General features: G+C 43.7%; 1 protein-coding gene and 1 long non-coding RNA gene across 3 annotated transcripts in view; one reads left to right on the plus strand and one right to left on the minus strand.

Moving 5' to 3' along the window:
• Positions 1-21129, minus strand: part of LOC108431712 (transcription initiation factor TFIID subunit 4-like) — a 155489-nt gene that overhangs the window by 96642 nt on the left and 37718 nt on the right. For both annotated transcript variants that reach the window (XM_017705051.2, XM_037540106.1), the window contains 2 exons: positions 15305-15386; positions 11500-11614 (listed from right to left, as the gene is read on the minus strand). In XM_017705051.2, coding sequence (XP_017560540.1) covers positions 11500-11614; positions 15305-15386 — 197 coding nt within the window. The remainder of the gene's footprint in view (positions 1-11499; positions 11615-15304; positions 15387-21129) is intronic.
• Positions 7635-11614, plus strand: LOC119263702. Its single transcript, XR_005130477.1, has 3 exons — positions 7635-8372; positions 9100-9140; positions 11486-11614. It is a non-coding gene; the product is annotated as an uncharacterized LOC119263702 (long non-coding RNA).

The following is a 21129-nucleotide window of genomic DNA, read 5'->3' on the forward strand; positions in this document are numbered from 1 at the left end:
GTGGTGGTGACAGGAACCAGACGTCCGCCTCTAAAAGCTCCTTCACAGTAAGTTATTACATGCAGAGGCTATGAATATGCGGAGACACTGATTTACAATGGCTTTAAGATAAGCTATGATTTTTTTCTGAATTCATTATTGGTGGAGGGGTACATGCAGGGTATTGTAAGGCAGCAGGATAGTAAATACTATAATAATGATTTCATCATCATCATCATCAGTATCACCACAAAACATTAACTTCTTAGGTGTTTATAACGCAAATCCAGGTCTACCTGCCTCCACCAGATCCCTATAATCATTGCAGTCATCGTCATGGGGCGTCTCCGACCCTGACTGACATCCCAAGCATCCAGTTGGGGTCCTCACATTCCCGTTTCCATGGCAACAGTGTCCTAATTAGAGTGCATCAGCAGAGGAGAAGAGCCTGAGGCAGCTCAAAAAACTCTCTCGCAAGGGTCAGGGGGGTCAAAGTTCGCAGCGCTCCACGCTCATTTATGTCCTGCGCTCCAGCTCTGATTCTGACAGAGACCCCCGCGTTTCGCCCCCGTTTATGCCCACCCTCGGTGCCCGTGTGTGGGCACGGGTTCCAGGCGTGGCCCCCCTGCTGGAGCTGTGCGGCTCCGGCTCCTCTGCTGGGCCGTCCACAGTGTGTATGAGTGCTGACACCGCAGTGGGAGGCCGACACACACTATTAGAGCTTCTCCTTCAGCTCGGGACGCTACGCGGCGTTAGCCAAACGTCAGTTAACTGCACAGTTCGAGTGGTCTGCTCGAGGGGTTTGCAGGGGCTAAGAGTCAGAGACAAGTCAGAAGTTGTGCTCTTTTCAGCACCTAGAATTCATCATTTTCCATCTGCGCTTAATGTGACATGTTGCAGCTCCTGCAAGGAAAACGTCCTTCACATGTCCTGATTAAAGAAGGCCGAGAGGAAGACGTCGTGTTCGGAGACACATAAGCTGGACGTCGGTCCCGCCGCCGTCTTTTAAAGATCAGAGCATGAACTTCGTCTCCTCTGCAGACCAGTTTCTGCTCCGCCATGTTGAACGGTGTAAACTCTCACTATGACGTGACTCACATGCAGAACTGACTTAAACGTTCCGATAGGGAATGTAATCGGATACAGATGTTTACATGGATATTATTCTTCTATTTAACGGTCTATTTACAGGATTACCCAACTCGTTCAATCGGAAAGAAATTGTATGCCAAATGGCCTCAATCGGACTGGACAATTTCGACTGAGGTGTTTACACGGACGTATTAAAATCCAATCGAGCTATTAGTCAGATTATTTACAGTGAGGCTGAGAATTAAAATACATAGTGCAAACAAGTTTTGACAGTATGGTAGTTCAGTGGCTTTGGCCATAAAAGGCTATAATGTTGGAATACTGTTGAATTTGTGAACAGGTATTGGGGCGGGGGGGGGGGGGAATATATCGCTGCTGTCGAAAGAAAACCTGATATCTCAATTGCTGACATTTTTCAGCTTTTGATGTCCTTCACATTGTGTGTAAATTTCATGAAGAATGGACCCAAAAATGTCCGGTAGATTTTGGAGATACAAGGTTTTCTTCTGACAACAGCGAAATGTATATAAATTGGCTTTGGAGCACTTTTTACTTACATCAGGATTTCAGGGCCACAACAACATTCATTTTTCCAAACAAAAATATCTTATATCTGAGAGTATTTGGGAATGTTCCCAACTACAAAGTATGGCATGGCTTAAGCGACTGATTTGAAAAAGTTTGAAAAATCCTACTTTTTCTTTTTCTTCTTCTACATATACAGGAAAAATTTAATTTAATTTGATTTAATTTGACGGAAAGGAAATAAACACGTTCTTGAGCACAGTGACGGTTTTGCACCAAGATACAGTCATAAGTATTGTGAATTTCACGTTGAAATGTTTTGCAAAAGGTTTCTTTGAAGAATTTAGAAGCTAAAGGCATCCTCACGTTTTTCCACGCATAACACTTTGCTCCCTGTGGGTTTGTTTTTGTTGCAGCCCACCTTAAACATCACACAGAAACAATGGTCTGTGGTAGGAGTGGGCGATATGGCAAAAAAGTTACATCACAATACCTTGAGACACTTTCATGATACGCAATATAGACCACTATAATTTGTTTTTTGAGATGTAATAAACTGTAAGAGCCAAAAGTGAAACTGTAGTGCCACATCTAAAAATCCTATAATAACTGCAATTATTTTTATACAATATTTCGCAAACTGCACTTCACTAAATCCATTTAAACAGCCCTCATTATGCTCACTTTATAAAGAAACAGTTTGTCAGTGATCTTTAAGAATGACAATACCCACAATATGCTCAAAATAACTTAATGTCACATAATTTATCACAATAATGATAAAATATTGCCATATTGCCCACCCCTGGTCAAACAGCCCTGCCTGTCAAAGTAGGCAGTTCTTGCCCACATTTAAGCCGCAAGACTCTGACTGCTGCTTTGCTGACCTGGTAGCAGTTAGCTGGATAACCTGCTCAGCTACATTTCAGCAGAGAGAAAGACAGCTGAAAGAACGGTCAGAGGACAGTGTGGCAGAAGAGGGTCACAGAAGCTTCCATGAAAGCTTCTACTGAAAAAGTGCCGCCGGGAACAAAGGTTGTCCGTAACATGCGGCCCTGACAGCTTAATTAGCAACGCTGCCAAAGATTTATTGGTTTATCAATCAGTGCTTGCAGCTACTGCTCCCCTCAGGGGTGGAGGGACATGGCCATTACTGTGCACTCTGTGGCCCAGCCCAGCGCGACACACACACACTGATCTGTCACGCAAAGACAACACCCACCCACCGACCCAACCACACACACAGAGCTCCACAGGTCGCCTAAACACATCCACGCACTTGGTGATGATAGGAGGAGTTTGATGCCTCTTAAACAGGGGTGGCAACCCAAATGATATAAAGAGCCATTTGTTCTCAGTAAAAATCAAAGCAAAACCTCATGAGCTGCAACATTTTATGTCCAATTTACCATCTTGGCTGTCAATATGTCTCAGAATGTGCTGATGTACTAGTATAGGCTAAAAATATAACAAACGAAAACACCGACTTACTATGATCTGCTTTAAGCTTTAGCCCAGCTACCATTTAAGGTGGAACGCTGCTTTTCCAACATCTCCAGCAGGAAACTTTCTTCTCAAAAGTGGAACAGTTTCTTGTAAAACGTCTCTCAAAGTTTTTTACGAGGCTGAAGTCGCTTTTCATTCTCCAGCTTCTTGTACAAATTTTCCCATTCCACCTTAAATGGTGCCTGAGACTGCTACACCTTTTAAGGTGGAACGGGAACATCTGAACAGGAACCTGGCGAACGAGAAGTTGATTGTAGATTAAACACATCAGGAAACCAGCTGGAGTGCTTATTAACGCAAATAAGTCCATTCATCTCCAAATCATTAATGCTCATCTTAAATCTCTCTCTTTGCTGTTTCATTAGCCAGTAGCTGGGCGAGATTATACTCTGCGCTGTTAGTGACCAGCAGTCTGTGCGTCAACCTTCAGGGTTAAAGGGTGAATCAGCAGTTCTACATTAACTCCAGCGTTTAAGACCATTTACTGTTGAACTGTGTTGAAGGATCAGCAGAGCTTATTTTAATCTAAAGGAGGATTATTTTATTATTACCTACTAAACTGATTCTGCTGTGGAGCCACAACAGGGCAGTAAAGAGCCGCATGTTGCCGACCCCTGATCCAAAAAGGTACGTCAGGGTGTTGTAAGGGAAAATAGTCCCCAGACAAAATGGATTTTTTTTTTTAACCAATTTTTTGTATTCAGCAACATACATAAACACTCAGAAGACATGTTTAGGTTCACTGGCAGTTCTGGATAGTAAATAAAATGGTTATGCTGCATTATAAACACTGCAAGCCTTGAATCCTATCATGACATGTTCAGAAAACAGAACCAAAATCAGTCCAATCAAAGCAAGTCATGTCAGACGTTCTGTAACCATAGAGCAGCGGTGGTTGGTTAGTAGTGGGTAACACCTCTGCCTTCTACGCTGTAGACTGGGGTTCAAGCCCCTGCTTGGACAAGCACCTGCACTATACCAATAAGAGTCCTTGGGCAAGACTCCTAACACCGCCCTCACCTACCTGTGTAAAATGATCAAATTGTAAGTCGCTCTGGACAAGAGCGTCTGCCAAATGTTGTAAATGTGACTGTTCAGGAAACAAGCTGATTAACTTTTTCAATGCATAAATATCAGGTGACATTTTAATACCATGATATAGTTTCCAAATACTGCAGTACTGGATTTTATTGCTCCCACTTAAGACTATTTCAGATATAATTATGCCTCCCTAGCAGTCAGGAATCAGCCCAAAGGGCAGGCTAGTTTTAGACACTGCAACAGCAGCAGCTTTCAAACAATGCCAACTCCGGAGCGCCACACCTACGTCTTATAACACCCATATTAGTCCGTTAACAGCTTCCCCCAGGGCGCCAGTGCAGCTGCGTCAGCAAATCCTGATTAGTGCCGTGAGCAACTTTGGAGGAAAAAACACTGCACAAACAAAAATCTCTCTCTTTTTTTTATTATTTACAGTAAGTTTCTAAAAGCAATTGCTTAAGCAAGCATTCACGCTAACAAAAACAGGACTTTTCCAGGACAAATTCCAGGAAAATTCCCATAAACATACAAACAGCTGTTGCTCATGAAATATCACCTTACAACGATGCACCACAACTGAAGTTCCTAACACCAAAGTCAGCAACACGGCCTTTAACTACTCCTTACTTACTGTCCGAGAGCCGCAGTGACACACGTTCACCCACAACGTCTTCAGCCAGTCATCGTTTCAGGCATCGCTGCCCGCTTGGGCAGGCCGACCTTCTGATGTTCTCAGGGCAGATCGATCGGGTGAACAACATATTTGATATTGTCTTTATTTGCTTTTCTATCCAAACACTACCTCACCACTGGAAGAGCGATCTAATCCAGCTTAATCTCGCCTGCTTGCAGTGCTGCAGTCACTGATAACGGCAGCATGTGAGACAAAACTTCTAATAACTTTTTATTCTTGAAAGCTGCACTATGTAAGATTTTTTGTTTACCTCTTATGCTCCAGGGTGTATTTTGGTTTGTCCGTCTGAATTTAAGTGACCAAATCTTAAGGCAAATTATTCAGTAACTGCATGAAATGAATGTAAAATTTTACTTTATTTATTTATTTGTAAAAGCCCCTCAAATGAACAGAACGTGCGTTTTATGATCTACACGTATCACTATACGCTCACAATTTACTGCTGAAAGCCAAAAATCTCCGGCGCTCTTTGTGTTATTTTCTAAAAGTCATGTTTCCAGAGCAGATCACTGAAGAGACGCCGTCTGTTTATAGTTTAGAGCCCAGATTTGGGGAAAAACGGGTCGACTTTCAGTAGAAAAACAAAGTTCAGCTTCTTTTATTATAAGGGTTTAAAATGACATCACCGTCTATTAGACTGGAGAGAAGAGCTACAGCCTCACACGACGCCCAGCTTCTGAATGGAGCTTATGGAATATGAACGTTATGAAGAACATGACGAGGTGGGTTTTGGAACCACCGGTGGTCTCAAAGAGTTTAAGAGGCAACAACTGAAAGAGGCAGCATTACCGAGTCAGTAGGGAATAAAGGCTAAAACATGGTGCGAGCACTGCTGCACGTCGCCCTGTACAGACTGAAATAATCATCTTAAATTCAGGTGTATGAGATGCAGAGCCAGGAGTTTCTACAGCACAGCTCAAAAACGAGGTCCGGCTCGATGATTCGGCATCAACTGCATGTTTCTGCAGTGCCGCCATCGCAGTGCTACATGACAGCTCGACGCGCTCGGAGGAGAACACTAACCGCCAGATCGGTTGTGTCAGCTAACAGACGTCGCGCTTAGTGATGGAGGGAGAAAGGGGGTCCATCCTGCCCACCCAACAAAACCAGATCAGTGCCATTCAGGCTACAGAGAACACCACACAAACGCTGCACACTGTCATGACGCAGCTCTCACCCCACACACATCAGCAAACCTAACAGACAACTGTGCTACTAATTTGTATTACAGAAGACAATCAAGCCTTCCCTTTCTCTTTCTCTCTCTCTCTCTCTCTCTCTCTCTCCCCTTCTTTCCCTCCCTTTCTCTCTCTCTCCTTCTCTCCCTTTCTCCCACCCTCTCTCTCTCCTTCCCTCCCTTTCTCTCTCCTTCCATCCCTTTCTCCCTCTCTCTCTCTCCTTCCCTCCCTTTCTCTCTGTCTCCTTCCCTCCCTTTCTCTCTCTCTCTCTCTCCTTCCCTCTCTCCTTCCCTCCCTTTCTCTCTCCTTCCCTCCCTTTCTCCCTCTCTTTCCTTCCCTCCCTTTCTCTCTCTCTCTCTCTCTCCTTCCCTTCCTTTCTCTCTCTCTCTCCTTCCCTCCCTTTCTCCCTCTCTCTCTCTCCTTCCCTCCCTCCCTCTCTCTCTCCTTCCTTCCTTCCCTCGCTCCCTCTCTCTCTCTCTCTCTCTCTCTCTCTCTCTCTCTCTCTCTCCCCTCCCTTTCTCGTTCCTGCCCTCCCTTTCTCTCTTTCCTGCCCTCCCTTTCTCTCTCTCTCTTTCCTGCCCCTCCTTTTCTCCCTCCTCTCTTTCCTTCCCTCCCTTTTTCTCTCTCTCTCCTTCTTTCCCTCCCTTTCTCTCTCTCTGTCTCTCTCACTCCTTCCCTCTTTCTCTCCCTTTCCTTCCTTCCTTTTCTCTCACTCTGTCCTTCCCTCCCTTTCTGCCTCCCTCTCTCTCTCCTTCCTTCCCTCCCTTTCTCTCTCCTTCCCTCCCTTTCTACCCCCCTCTCTCTCTTTCCTTCCCTCCCTTTCTCTGTTTCTCTTTCCTTCCCTCCCTTTCACTCTTTCCTTCCCTCCCTTTCTCTCTCTCGCTCTCATTCCCTCCCTCCTGCTCTCTCTCCTTCCCTCCCTTTCTCTCTCTCGCTCTCATTCCCTCCCTCCTGCTCTCTCTCCTTCCCTCCCTTTCTCTCTCTTTCCCTCCCTTTCTCTCTCTTTCCTTCCCTCCCTTTCTCTCTTTCCTTCCCTCCCTTTCTCTTTCCTTCCCTCTCTTTCTCTCTATTTCCCTCCCTTTCTCTCTCTTTCCTTCCCTCCCTTTCTCTCTCTCTCTCTTTCCTTCCCTCCCTTTCTCTCTCTTTCCCTCCCTTTCTCTCTCTTTCCTTCCCTCCCTTTCTCTTTCCTTCCCTCCCTTTCTCTCTTTCCTTCCCTCCCTTTCTCTCTATTTCCCTCCCTTTCTCTCTCTTTCCTTCCCTCCCTTTCTCTCTCTCTCTCTTTCCTTCCCTCCCTTTCTCTCTCTCGCTCTCTCTCTCCTTCCCTCCCTTTCTCTCTCTTTCCCTCCCTTTCTCTCTCTCTGTTTCACAAAAAATAATTACAAATAACAACAAAGTGATTTGCCTGAAAAGTTACTTATTTAAATCTTATTTACACTTGAACAGCTATTAAAGGCAAAATATCACTCTTAATTGTTTTAATAATAAATTGATTTCCCTGAAAAGGTTATTTCTTTAAAGCTTAATTACACTATTACGGCTGAAAAATGTTTTTAAAATCAAAATCTAAATATTTTTATTTTAATAATAAGTTGATTGCCCAAGAAAAGTAACTTATTTAAAGCTCATTTATATCTGAAAAAATGTTTTTAAAAGCAGAAATATGCTCAGACAGCATAAACTCGTTTCAGGCCAGTAAACTCGGCTCACTTACATCACTGGGCAAGGTTCACGCTGAACCCCGTTTGATCACGAGCACTTAAATATTTAAACTGACCGCTAAAACCCGCAAGAAACTCACAGCGTCTGCGTATCTGACCACATGCATTACGAACTACAATACGCATGAAAGGCATCTGCAGCTAAGAATATCCTAAAATGTGCACTCTCTGTGATTTAATGGCCCAACTTTTTTTCCCAACTTTTTTTCCAGGACGTCTAGATCCCTGAATGTAACATCCATGGAAACAGAAACAACACGGACTGCTGGAATCTGGGAGTAACGGGCTACAGGACGCGTCCAGCTCTGCACAGTGACCGTCTGTGGCAGAGAGACAAAGCGAGATGAGCAGAGATCCAGATGTTTAAGGGGATCCAGGCAAAGTGACAGGAAGACGAGCATGTTTTCACGCGGGTGACAGGTGAAAAGTCAGGAAGACAGGAGAGCAGATGAGCTCCTGCAGTCGGCCTTCGCTCAGAGACTCGCCCGCAGTCGCCTGCAGCAGCTCAAGGAAATGCTGCCCCCGTGTGACAGCTCTGGGTATCACACCACGTATCCTCATACTAGCGACCGGACAGCGGGAAAACATTCCATCACTGGATTAACTGGATTAACCTCCTCAACTAATTATCAAAGACAGGTCAGTCGTTTGCATAACGGATATGCATATTCAAAATATTTCTACATCTCAATCTTTGTGTACTTTCACACATCCATTTATATGAATTCTTTACTGCAGCATTTATTAAATGAATGGATATGGTAGGTTTATCTTGTGATATGTGTGGTCGCCACTTTGCTGGTGCCGTGGTCAATGAGTGGTCTTGGGGGCTCCCCATTAAAAGCTCTTGGACATCAGGGCTCAATTCCACAGTGCTCTGAAGTTTTATTCTAGTTTTACACACAAAAGTATTTACATAAAAAAATTTTAAAAACAAAGCTGTAGCCAACTGACTCCACTGACTCCACTGACTCCACTGACTCCACTGACTCCGCAGTCAGCATCCAGGAGCCTTTTGCCTCACACAGAACTAAAGCGATTCTGTTGCATTGGGTCTGAGGTTGCTAAGCCGCACAGACCTTCCCTAAACATACATCTCCTCCTCCATTGTCCCCCTTCCCTTTTAACCTGGTAGCCCACATTAATTCTGGGTCATACCATTATTCAGTCTAGGGGTGACAATGGAACAAACAATCCACACATTAATCACCTATATATATATATATATATATATATATGTATGTGTTTGTGTGTGTACACACACACACACACACACAATGGCCATTTCCTTCATATATACATGTGCATGTTTAATTGATAAGCCAGCTGTATTTACCATTACGTTTCATTCTTTTACCGCTAACAGTGACCTGGATCCCACCTCGCCTGGATCCCCCTGGACCTCAGGTGAGTAGAGCATTAAATTAATACTGTTAAGTACCTGTCATAATAAAAAAGTCACCACAGTATTTACTGAGAAAGGCTGAACCGCAGTCTTGGTGATGTGCCAGGGTAACCAATATTATTATAGTATTATTATATTTCATTTATTATTTTCATTATAATATTATACTTCACTTCAATGGGCCAGTGCAATTTATAACTGGAAAAAAATTAAGTTTGACGGGTCATGTGCAATTGTCTTTTGTTGTTTACGTTCTGCCGAGTGTAAATTTGTACAGTATTTAAGTTATTTGATCTTATTTTATTTTTTTCTGTCTACTTTTTTTTTTGCACCGAGAACAGGGGGTTTGTAAGTGTAGGAGTACAATATGCAATGACAATAAAGTTCATTCATTCATTCATTATTATAATATTATAAACAATATTAATATTATTTACAATAACAGTGTTTTGATTCGTTTTTAAAGGCTATGCAGTTTGTTATTGTTCACTGTCTGGCCTCCTTTTAAAACTATAATTACTAGATTAACCATCAAAATAACTGTCAGATCACTTGATTTCTAAAATAGGAGAGAGGAGCTGGTTAGCATTAGCTGAGTTAGCAGACTAATGGCTCAGCTCAACTAAAGCACCGACACAAATATAGATGATAATGATCAAATCTCATTCACTCGCACCAGCACAACACAGACTAACACACCACCACCACATCAGTGTTACTGCAGTGCTGAGAATGACCCACCACCCAAATAGTACCTGCTCTGTGAGGGTCCGTGGGGATCCTGACTGCTGTAGAACAGGGTAACAGAGTATCAGAGAAACAGATGGACTACAGTCTGTAACTGTAGAACTACAGAGTGCAGCTATACAGTAAGTGGAGCTGATAAGATGGACAGTGAGAGTAGAAACAAGGAGGTGGTCACAATGTTATGCCTGACCGGTGATCACCTTTGTTGCCCTGATATGCTTTGTAGGGAGATTTCCACCATCACTTAAAAAAATGTAACTATTTTAATTTAAAACTAAAATTTACCATCATTAAATCCTCTCAGTGCTCACCAAACCAATTCACCTGCATACTCCCCTGCACACTCAACCATCCACCCACACACTGCTCACTCATTCTGCTTAAACATACTCAAACCCACAAACACCCTCACTGCTGCCCACGGTGCCCAACCCCCGACTGCCTCAGCCAATCAACTATTATGCAACTTCTTTTTTGCTCATTATTCTCCTTTTAAAACCAGTTTTTAAGTAATTTTAGTAATAAAAAACAAACTGTTAAAAAAATCAATGCCCCTTGATGCTTTACAACAGTTGTGACTGCACCGCAAATCTAACACATACTGTACGGACAGAGAGGTTACAAGCTAATAAAGCATATACATGCAAAGAAACCACTGGAGTCTCCACATATCGCTGTTGTCCGAAGAAAAAAAAGCATCTCCATTTTTGTTATTTTTCAGTTATTGACATAAATTGAAAAGGCCAGTTGTCTTTTACATTGTGTGTAAATTTCATTAAGAATGGACCAACAGAAATGACCCAAAATTACTTGTAAAAAAAGTCTGGTTCCATTGACTTGCATTGAAAATAAGGAAGTTTTTTTTGCTTCCCCTGTAACGTTACCAGTTTGGAGATATGAGGTTTTGTTCTGACAACAGCGATATACACTCACCAGCCACTTTATTAGGTACACTACCTTGCTAGTAAAAGGTTGGATCCCCTTTCGCCTTTCTGAGCTGCTTTAATTCTTCATGTCAGACTTTCAACGAGGTGTTGGAAACGTTCCTCAGAGATTTTGGTTGGTTATTTGAGTTCCTGTTGTCTTTCTATCATCTGGAACCAGTCTGCCCATTCTCCTCTGACCTCTCACATCAACAAGGCATTTTCGTCCACACAACTGACCGCTCACTGGACATTTCCTCTTTTCCTGACCGTTCTCTGTAAACCCTAGAGATGGTTGAGCGTGAAAATCCCAGCAGATCAGCAGTTTCTGAAATACTCAGACCAGCCCGTCTGGCACCAACAACCACGCCACGTTCAAAGCCCCTTAAATCCCCTTTCTTCCCCGTTCTGATGCTCGGTCTGCACTTCAGCAAGTTGTCTTGACCACCTCTACATGCCTAAATGCACTGAGTTGCGGCCCTGTGATTGGCTGATTAGCTATTTGTGTTAACAAGCAACTGATCTAATAAAGTGGCTGGTGAGTGTACAGGCAATGTGCACAAATGCAAAGCTAAGAAAACGCTTTTTTCTTTTGGCCCTCGACTCACCACAAACATTATACTTCAGTCCATAAAAATTTGGGCACTCATGTTCTAATGCAAACTCTTCCCCTGTAGGTGCAGTGGTGTACCTGAAGGAGCCTCCCCCGGGGTCGTTGACTTTGTTCTTCGGGGTCCCTGAGAGCTGGACGGGGAGCGCTGTGGGGCTTTTACTCGTCTGGACGACTGGACATTTTCCTACAGCACCTGGACAAAAGAAGCAGGGAAATGACTTGGGGATGAACCAAATCATCTGCATCTACCAGTCCAGTGTTTCATATAAGCGAACTTTACCACCCCATATGGGTTTAAGCACAACATGATTTTCAGCATTTTCCACACATCACTGTTTTCACACTTTCCTCAACAACCCAGTTGAAAAAATAACCCAAACACCACTGACTGTAAATGTTTTCAGCACACAATCAAAACTTTTAACCAATCACACTGGTACACTATATTTCCAAAAGTCTTCACTCACCCATCCAAATCATTGAATTCAGGTGTTCCAGTCACTTCCATGACCACAGGTGTATAAAGCCGAGCCCCTAGGCCTGCAGACTGCTTCTACAGACATTAGTGAAAGAATGGGTCGCTCTCAGGAGCTCAGTGAATTCCAGCGTGGTACCGTGATCGGACGCCACCTGTGCAGCAAGTCCAGTCGTGAAATTTCCTCACTACTAAATATTCCACAGTCAACTGTCAGTGGGATTATAACAAAGTGGAAGCGATTGGGAACGACAGCAACTCAGCCACGAAGTGGTCGGCCACGTAAAATGATAGAGCGTGGTCAGCAGATGCTGAGGGGCATAGAGCGCAGAGGTCACCGACTTTCTGCAGAGTCAATCACTACAGACCTCCAAACTTCATGTGGCCTTCAGATCAGCTCAAGAACAGCGTAGAGAGCTTCATGGAATGGGTTTCCATGGCCGAGCAGCTGCATCCAAGCCTTACATCACCAAGCGCAATGCAAAGCGTGGAATGCAGTGGAGTAAAGCGCCGTCACTGGACACTAGAGCAGTGGAGACGTGTTCTCTGGAGTGACCAATCACGCTTCTCCGTCTGGGAATCTGATGGACGAGTCTGGGTTTGGCGGTTGCCAGGAGACGGTACTTGTCTGACTGCATTGTGCCAAGAATGGTCAGAAATTCCCATAAACACACTCCTAACCCTTGTGGAAAGCCTTCCCAGAAGACTTGAAGCTGTTATAGCTGCAAAGGGTGGGCCGACATCATATTAAACCCTATGGATTAAGAATGGGATGTCACTCAAGTTCATATGCGTGTGAAACCAAACGAGCGAATACTTTTGGCAATATAATGTATATTTCCTATAATAAAGAATGTCTGTAATTGGAATTTGCGAAGAATCTTATCTTGACCTGTCAGATCTTAATTTAAGATTACAGATATGATAATATGGTAAACGTGCACCAAGGCCATCTCTACAGCTGTGAGAGATTAATGGTCCTAATAATATAATAATCTGGAAGACTTTTACAGTAAATCCACCCTGTACTGTACGTTTCTTAGGAAAACAGCTGATAAATAAACAAGTAAACAAATGAATGCACTGGCTGTCTTGACTCAGTCGTTCTGTCTCTCTGCAGGGAAAGAGAAAGACAGACCTATCAGGCATTTATCTCTCTTTCTGTGCCTGCGTTCATCTATTTATCTCATTCTATCCCTGTCTGTTTCCATTCCCTCTCTCTTGCCTCTCTCTCTATCCCTTTCTCTTCTATCTCTCTTCTGCCTGTCTCTCTCTATCCCTTTCTCATCTCCTTTCGCTCCCATCCGTCCCTCTCTCTCCATCCTATCTCTTTCCTCTGCCTCTCTTTACTTTTCTATTTCTCCTCCCTTTCTCTTCTAGCTCTCTCACTTCTGCCTCTCTCTCTATCCTTCTCCCTTCCTATTTGTCCATCTCTATATCCTGACCAACTCTTTCTTTCCTATCCTTTATTTCTCTTCTATCTGTAGTCATTTCTCCTTTTTCTCATATCTGCCTCTCTCTATCCTGACTCTATCTTTATTTTTTAACTTCTCTCCCTTTTTCTGCAATCTCTTTTCTTTCTCCCTTTCTTTCCCATGTTTCTTTTTGTTTCTCTTCTCTCTCTTCTGCCTCCCTCTATCCCTTTTTCTTCTCTGTTCTCATCTGTCCCTCTCTCTATCCTCACTTTCTCTATCCGTCTCTTTACTTTCTATTTCTCTCACTTTTATCTCTTTCTTTCTTGTCCATCTTTCAGTCATGTCTACCCTCCTCCTTTTCTCCTCTTTGTCGTCTGTCTATCCCTCTCTCTTTCTCTTTTCACTCTTTTCTGACTCCATTTCTCTTTCTGTCTCTCATACCCTTCTCTTTATTTTCCATCTGGATCCCTTTTTCTCTGTCCTACTTTTTTTTATCTCCCTTTCTCTATCACTTTTCTCTTTCATCTATCCCCTTCACTTTCTTTCTCTCGTCTCTCTCACTTTCTCTCTCTATTGTACCTGACTCCATTTCCCTCCTATATCTCTCTCCCCTTCTCTTCTCTGTCCTACTCTCTTTCTCTTCATCACCCTTTTTCTCTCCCATCTATCTTTCTCTTCTATCTCCCTTTCATTCCTGCGTCTTTCTCTTTTTCCCGTCTATTTGTCTCTCTCTTTCACTCCTGTCTATCCTTCCATCTCTCCCGTAATCCCTCGTACATCCCCTTATTTGTCCCATCCACCCCCCCCCTCGGTCTCTCCATCTCTCTCCTTCTCCAGGTTTGTGTCTAGAACATCATTCTGTCAATACCACTGCACTTCACAGCTTCCCTCAAGTTTATTCCCGAACGCCGGCCCTTCCAGACACTCTCTCTCTCTCCCTCTGTGAGTGGACGTGGATGTGATTTTAGCAGGCATGTTTCTCGCTCAGAGCCACTACCAACCGTATTTTTAGAAACTTTCTCCCTGAAACCCCAATTTAAGGGCCAGAACACACACGTATGCGCGCACACACACCGCAAGGACCACGGGCAGAGACTGAATCGGTCTGTGTTCACACACATGCTGGAACGCCTCAACATACACATGTATCCATTATCACAGCAACCTGTTTCTGCACCTGAGTGAAGAGGTCGTCTTCAGTAGAGCGAGTCTGGGTCACGAGCTCAGCTGTAGGCTTTTGTACGTTGTATTTCAGGACAAAACTGCCCTGACTTTGCAGGAAAACCAGAGAAATACAGAGCTACGCTCCTGCACCAACACAAGGCTTCTGATTTTGACTGCTTTTTTCCGTATATAACACATATGAGTCATATCACCATTATATAAAAGTACTTACACTGTTAGAAACGAAGGTTCTGTGCAGGTACATTTTTCGTTCATCAAGGTACAAACAGTGTAAATGTCCCCCTTAAAGCTCCAGCAGTGGTTTTAAGGTCTGGTTGTGGTTTTTCCAGGTGAAAAGTTCGTATTTCTACCTTTTCATAACCGAATGCTTTAAAACAGGATGATAAAATAGAAGCCTGGAGGCGAGACGGGGTGTGTGGAGTCAGTACAGCTTAGAAAATATCATTTCAATGGATTATGGTTCGGTTATGTTCCCTGACTAAAGGTACTGAGGTGGACCCTCGAGGGGACCACCCTTGTGACAAGAGGGGAACTGCCACAGCTACAATTTAGCTGTACATATACAGTATCGTACAAAAATGTAGCCACTACTTGTTTAACTTCTAGCCAAAGTGGCCAATAAATACAAGTTGTAAAAAACAGGCTTTAATCATGAAACGGTTCTTTGAGTATTTATGGTTTGTTATAGCACCATTTTCTTTACTAAAGAACCCTTGAAGAACCATGTTTTCTAAGAGCGTAGACCGTGCATTGTCTGATCTACCCAGGCAGATATGACCAGCCGGGAGCGGTCAGTTAGTCTGCTTACCTGCGGGCCGCACCGTCTGTGTGATGACAACAGGCATCCGGACCTGCCCTTGCCCTGCTACACCTCCTACCCTCTTAACACCCTACAGAGAGAGAGAACAAGAGAGAGAAGAGTCCATTTAAATGCTTTGGCAACACTGTAACTTAACACGATCATACACATCAAGCTTTTGTCCAGATGTGGTTGAGTTTAATAAAAGAGGAGGACAGCATATCAAACGATTCGGCTTTAAATTAAAGAAAAATAATACAAAGAAAATAAAACATCACTCTAATCCCATAAAACACCACACTTTTATATTCTAACAGGCAACTGACCTCTTAGTGACATCACATGTGGCAAAAACTCAAGAAAAGAATAAACTGAGAATGAAAAGGTGGAGCAAAGACGAGTTAGACAGAGACAAGCCACATTTACATGCAGCCTAATAATCCCTTAATAATCCGACTAATAGCTCAATCGGAATAGAATACATCCACATATACACTTCAATCGGAATAGTCTAGTCAGATTGAGGCCATTCGGAATACATTTTCCATCCGATTGAGCGAGGTATATGATCCTGTATTTAATCTATTAAATAGAAGAATAATATCCGTGTAAACGCCTGTATCCGATTACATTCCCTATCGGAAAGTTTAAGTCCGTTCTGCATGTGCGTCGCGTCATAGTGAGAGTTCATAATGTTCATTATGGCATGCAGGGGGGACAAGAAGAAAGGAAGAGCATAGAAATGCAGGGGGAGATAGAGAGAGAGAGAGACAAAGAAAGAGAAAGAGCATCAAAAAAGAAATAGGAGAGAGACAGAAAGATACAGGAGAGGAAGAGAGAGTAACAGAAAGAAAAAGAGGAGAAAGGCAAGAGAAAGACATGAGAGAAAGATATATATATATATATATATATATAGAGAGAGAGAGAGAGAGAGAGAAAGAGAGAGAGAAAGAGAGAGAGAGAGAGAGAAAGAGAGAGAGAGAGAGAGAGAGAGAGAGAGAGAGAGAAAGAGAGAGAGAGAGAGAGAGAGAGATAAGGCCAAGAAAAAAAATATATAGAGACAAAAGAAGAGAGGACAAATATAAAAACACAGTCAGGACCAAGAGAGGGAGGGAGTGCGAATAAGAGAGAGAACAAAGAGAGAGAGAGAGAGAGAGAGAGAGAGAGAGAGAGAGAGAGAGAGAGAGAGAGAGAGTGCTCTAATAAACACGTGGCCCACTATGTTTGGCCCTCAGTGTGGCCACGGGCCCCTCATCCATCCTGCCCTGTTCTCTCTCTCTCTCTCTCTCGCTGCATATTTCTCTGCCTTGTTTCTAAACGCCTTCCACACTATTGCTAACCAGGGACCCCCTCAGCCCCCGCCAAACCCACCCCAGGGCCTAAGAGACAGGACAATACATTCAGCTCAGGGGACGAGGACTGAGCGGGGAGCGGAACAGGGAAGACGGCGAAGCAGACAGATAGACTGTGGGTGCAAATATTGCTGAAATTTTACATTCAGGCTGCCAGAAACGGCCTGCATACTGTTCAGCTGAGCAAACGCCAGTTAAACCTGCGCGTAAATCGCTCTACTAGGGAAGCGGATGGTTATTTAAACTTATGATCATCCAAACTCTTTATTTTAGCACTTAGTTTACCAAATCAGCACACAGAACAACACATGAACTACTCCACAAAACGTCGGTGGCAGGCTAAGCTCTATTACGGAGGTAGTTTAACTCTTTAATTCTGTTCGCCACACATGCAACAGCAATAGCCGTGCGTACGACGTCAGCGCAATCTCCCACTGCCTATACGGGATTAGCAGATGGGAAGAGGGATCGTGAGATCGGCCACAGGCTGGGACAGGCAGCAGCAGTAATGCTGTCAATGTACTGGACTGTAGTGGTGAAGCCATTAGGCGAAGCTCTCTGTTTACCGGTCGGTCTACATCCCGACCCTCACCTATGGTCACCGCGTGGGTTAATGACCGAAAGAATGGGATCGCGAATACAAGCAGGGGAAATGAGCCTCTTGGCAGGGTGCCGGGCTACACTCTATTTGTTAGTGTGAGGAGCTCGGAGTAGAGCCGCTACTCCTCCTCATTGAGAGGAGCCAGCTGAGGTGGTTCGGGCATCTGATCCGGGTGCCCCCTGGATGCCTCCTGGTGGGGGTGTACCAGGCACGGCCTACCGGGATAAGGACCCGGGGTCATCCTAGGACCCGCTGGAGGGATTACATCTCCAAGTTGGACCCTCACAGAGAAGGTACTATTTGGGTGGTGGATCATTCTCAGCACTGCAGTAACACTGATGTGGTGGTGGTGTGTTGTGCTGGTACGAGTGGATCAGAGACAGCAGTGCTGCTGGAGTTTTTGAACACTGTGTCAATGGTTCCTTCAATTATGACAAGTATCCAGATCCTGCAGAAGCAAAGCAGCCCCAGACCACCACACTACCACCACCATGTTTGACTGTTGGTATGATGTTCTCATGGTGGAATGCAGTGTTAGCTTTACGCCGGATGTAACGGGACACATCTCTTCCAAAAAAGTTCCTCCTTTGACTTCAGTCCATAAAATTATCTTGGGGGTCATCTAGACGCGAGACAGGCCTTTGCATTCTTTTTGTTGAGCAGTGGTTTGTGCCTTGCGACTCTCCCATGGACGCAACTTGGGCCCAGTGTTTTCCTTATTGTGGAATCGTGTACACTGACCTTAACCATGGCAAGCGAGGCTCATCTGGGTTCTTTTGTGACGAGCCGTCGATGCACTCTTGATGAAATGTTCGTAGGTCGGCCACTCCTGGAAAGGTTCACCATCCACTGTTCCAAGTTTTCTCCTTTTGTGGATAATGGCTCTCACTGTGGTTTGCTGGAGTCCCAGAGCTTTAACGATGGCTCTGTCACCCTTTCCATATATTTCAATGACTTTGTGTCACATCTGTATTTGAATCTAGTTATAATGTGGCATCATGTGACCTTCTATCCTGCTTCCCACTGCCAGACAGGTTCTATTTAAGTGATGTGTAGCTTCAGTAGGTCTCAGTGTGGCTAGTGAAATCCAACCCAATAATCAGCTGAATTTGGTTAACTGGTTGACTTAGTAGGGGGCAATTACTTTTTCACATGGGGCCAGGTAGGGGCCATGAACAGCATGTTATCTTTCAATAAATGAAATCAACATTTAAAACCAGCTACCTCTGACTGTTCTCTGTGTAATATTAAAAGTAGTCTGGCGATCTGAAGCATTAGAGCGGGACAAATATGCAAAGATAGAAGGAATTCGGAAGGGGCAAATATTTTTTCACAGCACTGTACACACACTGTGCCAAGTAAGACCTCATTACCTCTTCTAACTCAACTGCCCTGACCCAGGAACGCAGGGGACAGTGGTGCTCCCTCGAGCGCTCATCCTCTCTGTCAGTAAACACTGGGCTCTGACCCTACTCACACAGCTCTGTAGAGACCAAGTCCTCTCTGACATACGCACTCAGACACATCCATACAGGCCTGCTGGTTCCCGGTTTGCTCAGGCCCCTGGCTCACCAACAGTTTATGGAGCTCCGGGGCCCTTCATGATTCAAGGAGTGATGAGTCATCTTCATTTCCTCCTCAACATCTCTCCATCTGCACGAAGCCAGGGACAGCCATCACAGCTGCTGCTACAGTGCTCTGAAGGCTGCTAGACACCCAGTACGAGGCAAACAAAACGTCATGAAAAAGATATCCTCCTCTCCTGCCTCACAAAACGAACAATGGTGACCTCTCTGTGGCTACTTTCCATCATAGAACAGTCAGGAACTGATGTTTCGTTCAGGAGCTGAAACTTTCAGCACCTTCACATATAGCTTGGATGCCTGTGGCCCAGTTTGAGCCCCACTGTTTCTTTTGGAGATGCTGGCATGAGCCACGACAAAGCCAGGGCAAACGAGTCCTACTGACATTGGTTCAAGATGTTGGGATGCAGGCAATCCATCCTCTTGGTTGTTGCCAGAGGTGACCATGAGTGGTCAACCAAAATATGCTGAATTTCCGTCGTCCGATCACACTTGCTGTGCACAATATCATCAGTTATAGACGTGCTGCACTCATTTTACTGTGGTCCAAATAAATCACATGAATAAATCTTGCTTGGTGTGTAAAGGCCTCACGAACAGGGCAATTCCAATCTTTACTAGAGCCCTGCTCAGTCCGATCTCTGCCGTTTAGCTTGGCACAGACGGGCAGCAAACTGCCTGAAGAGCGGAGGGTTGTTTGGCGAAGCGTCGTTGGCTCACAGCCCGAGTTGCAGACTCCTGGCAGGAGGGTCACTCGGTGAGGCTGAATCCGACTACAGACAGCAAGCGTTGGACATTATTGCATGGACTTTATGAGCTTAACTGAAAAATGATAAATTACACATCGTCATAGACGTCACTGGGAAAAAGACAAACATATCTGTTAGAAAAAAAGAGTGGTAGTAAAAAGTAGAATTTAAACCACACGATGAAAAATGGCCCATTAAAGATGCAGTTAACTGATTTTTTTAATCAAGTTTGATCGTGTAACCGTGATGAGCCCTAGACTCGGCTCCCAGTGCCTGGCTGCACCACTGTTCTGTAGGGATGCTGTGATCCAGTTTTCTGCCTGTCATTCATCCTTTAAAATAAGTGTCTATTTCTGATATTTAATCCACTCATTTCTGTCAGAAACACAATTCCTACATGCTGCTGTTGTGAAGGACATGACATGACGAAGCTGAAAATGAGACTTCCTTTTAGTTTGTGACAGTAATCACCTTTTTGAACAAGCAAATGCATGAGAAAGAATAAAGTTGCTCATCAGTTATATTTTATCGTTCCTTTGATCCAACCTGCCCTCTGCCTTTTCTGTAGGGATGTTCTGATCCAGTTTTGCCTGGAAAATCCTTTAATATTGAGAATCTGCCCGTACAGACGCCCCAGCATGGGAAATCTGTATTTTTGAGCGTAAGACAGACACACAGTGCACAATTTAAGTTACTAAAACTAATCCAGGCTTAGGGCATGTCCACAGGCTGCCAGGAGAAGTCAGCACATTTTAGTATGTATCTACTGTGATGGTCTGAACTGATGGCACTTTCTAAAAATGAGCATTTTATGATGTCTTGAACACGACAGCTTCATATTTCAGGTTGCTCTAACGCATAAATTACTGGGTAATTTATTGACTAATTTATTACAAAATAAAAGTACATACAGTACTGTGAGAAGGTTTTGGGCACCTTTAAGGCAAAGTTTTAAACAGTTGACCTCAGCAGTGAGTTTATCACAATATACATCAGAATAAAGTCGTATTCATAATTCAGATAAACAGAAAAACAATAAAAAGTAACAAGAATTTCTCGGGTCCATATTTTTCCTGGACACCTTCACAGCCGCCACAGAGACTCGTTAATATCATCAATTACATCATGAGCTCAATTTACTGAGCACTGATTGGTCAAACCAGGAGCTGCTTTTTAACTACATATAATACTGGGCTTCCTCGAGGAGAGGCTTGGAGATGGGTAAACAATCACACCGACATCCAGAACATCACTATTTATTTAATATATATATATATATCCTATTTAACTACATATAATACTGGGCTTTCTCGAGGAGAGGCTTGGAAATGGGTAAACAAACACACTAACATACATAAAATCACTATTCATTATACACACACACACACACACATATATATATATAATAAATAGTGATTTTCTGGATGTTAGTGTGTTTGTTTACCCATTTCCAAGCCTCCCCTCGAGGAAGCCCAGTATTATATGTAGTTAAATAGGACATATATATATATATATATATATATATATATATATATATATATATATATAT

Source organism: Pygocentrus nattereri, chromosome 7 (assembly GCF_015220715.1).
Source record: "Pygocentrus nattereri isolate fPygNat1 chromosome 7, fPygNat1.pri, whole genome shotgun sequence".
Lineage (NCBI taxonomy): Eukaryota > Metazoa > Chordata > Actinopteri > Characiformes > Serrasalmidae > Pygocentrus > Pygocentrus nattereri.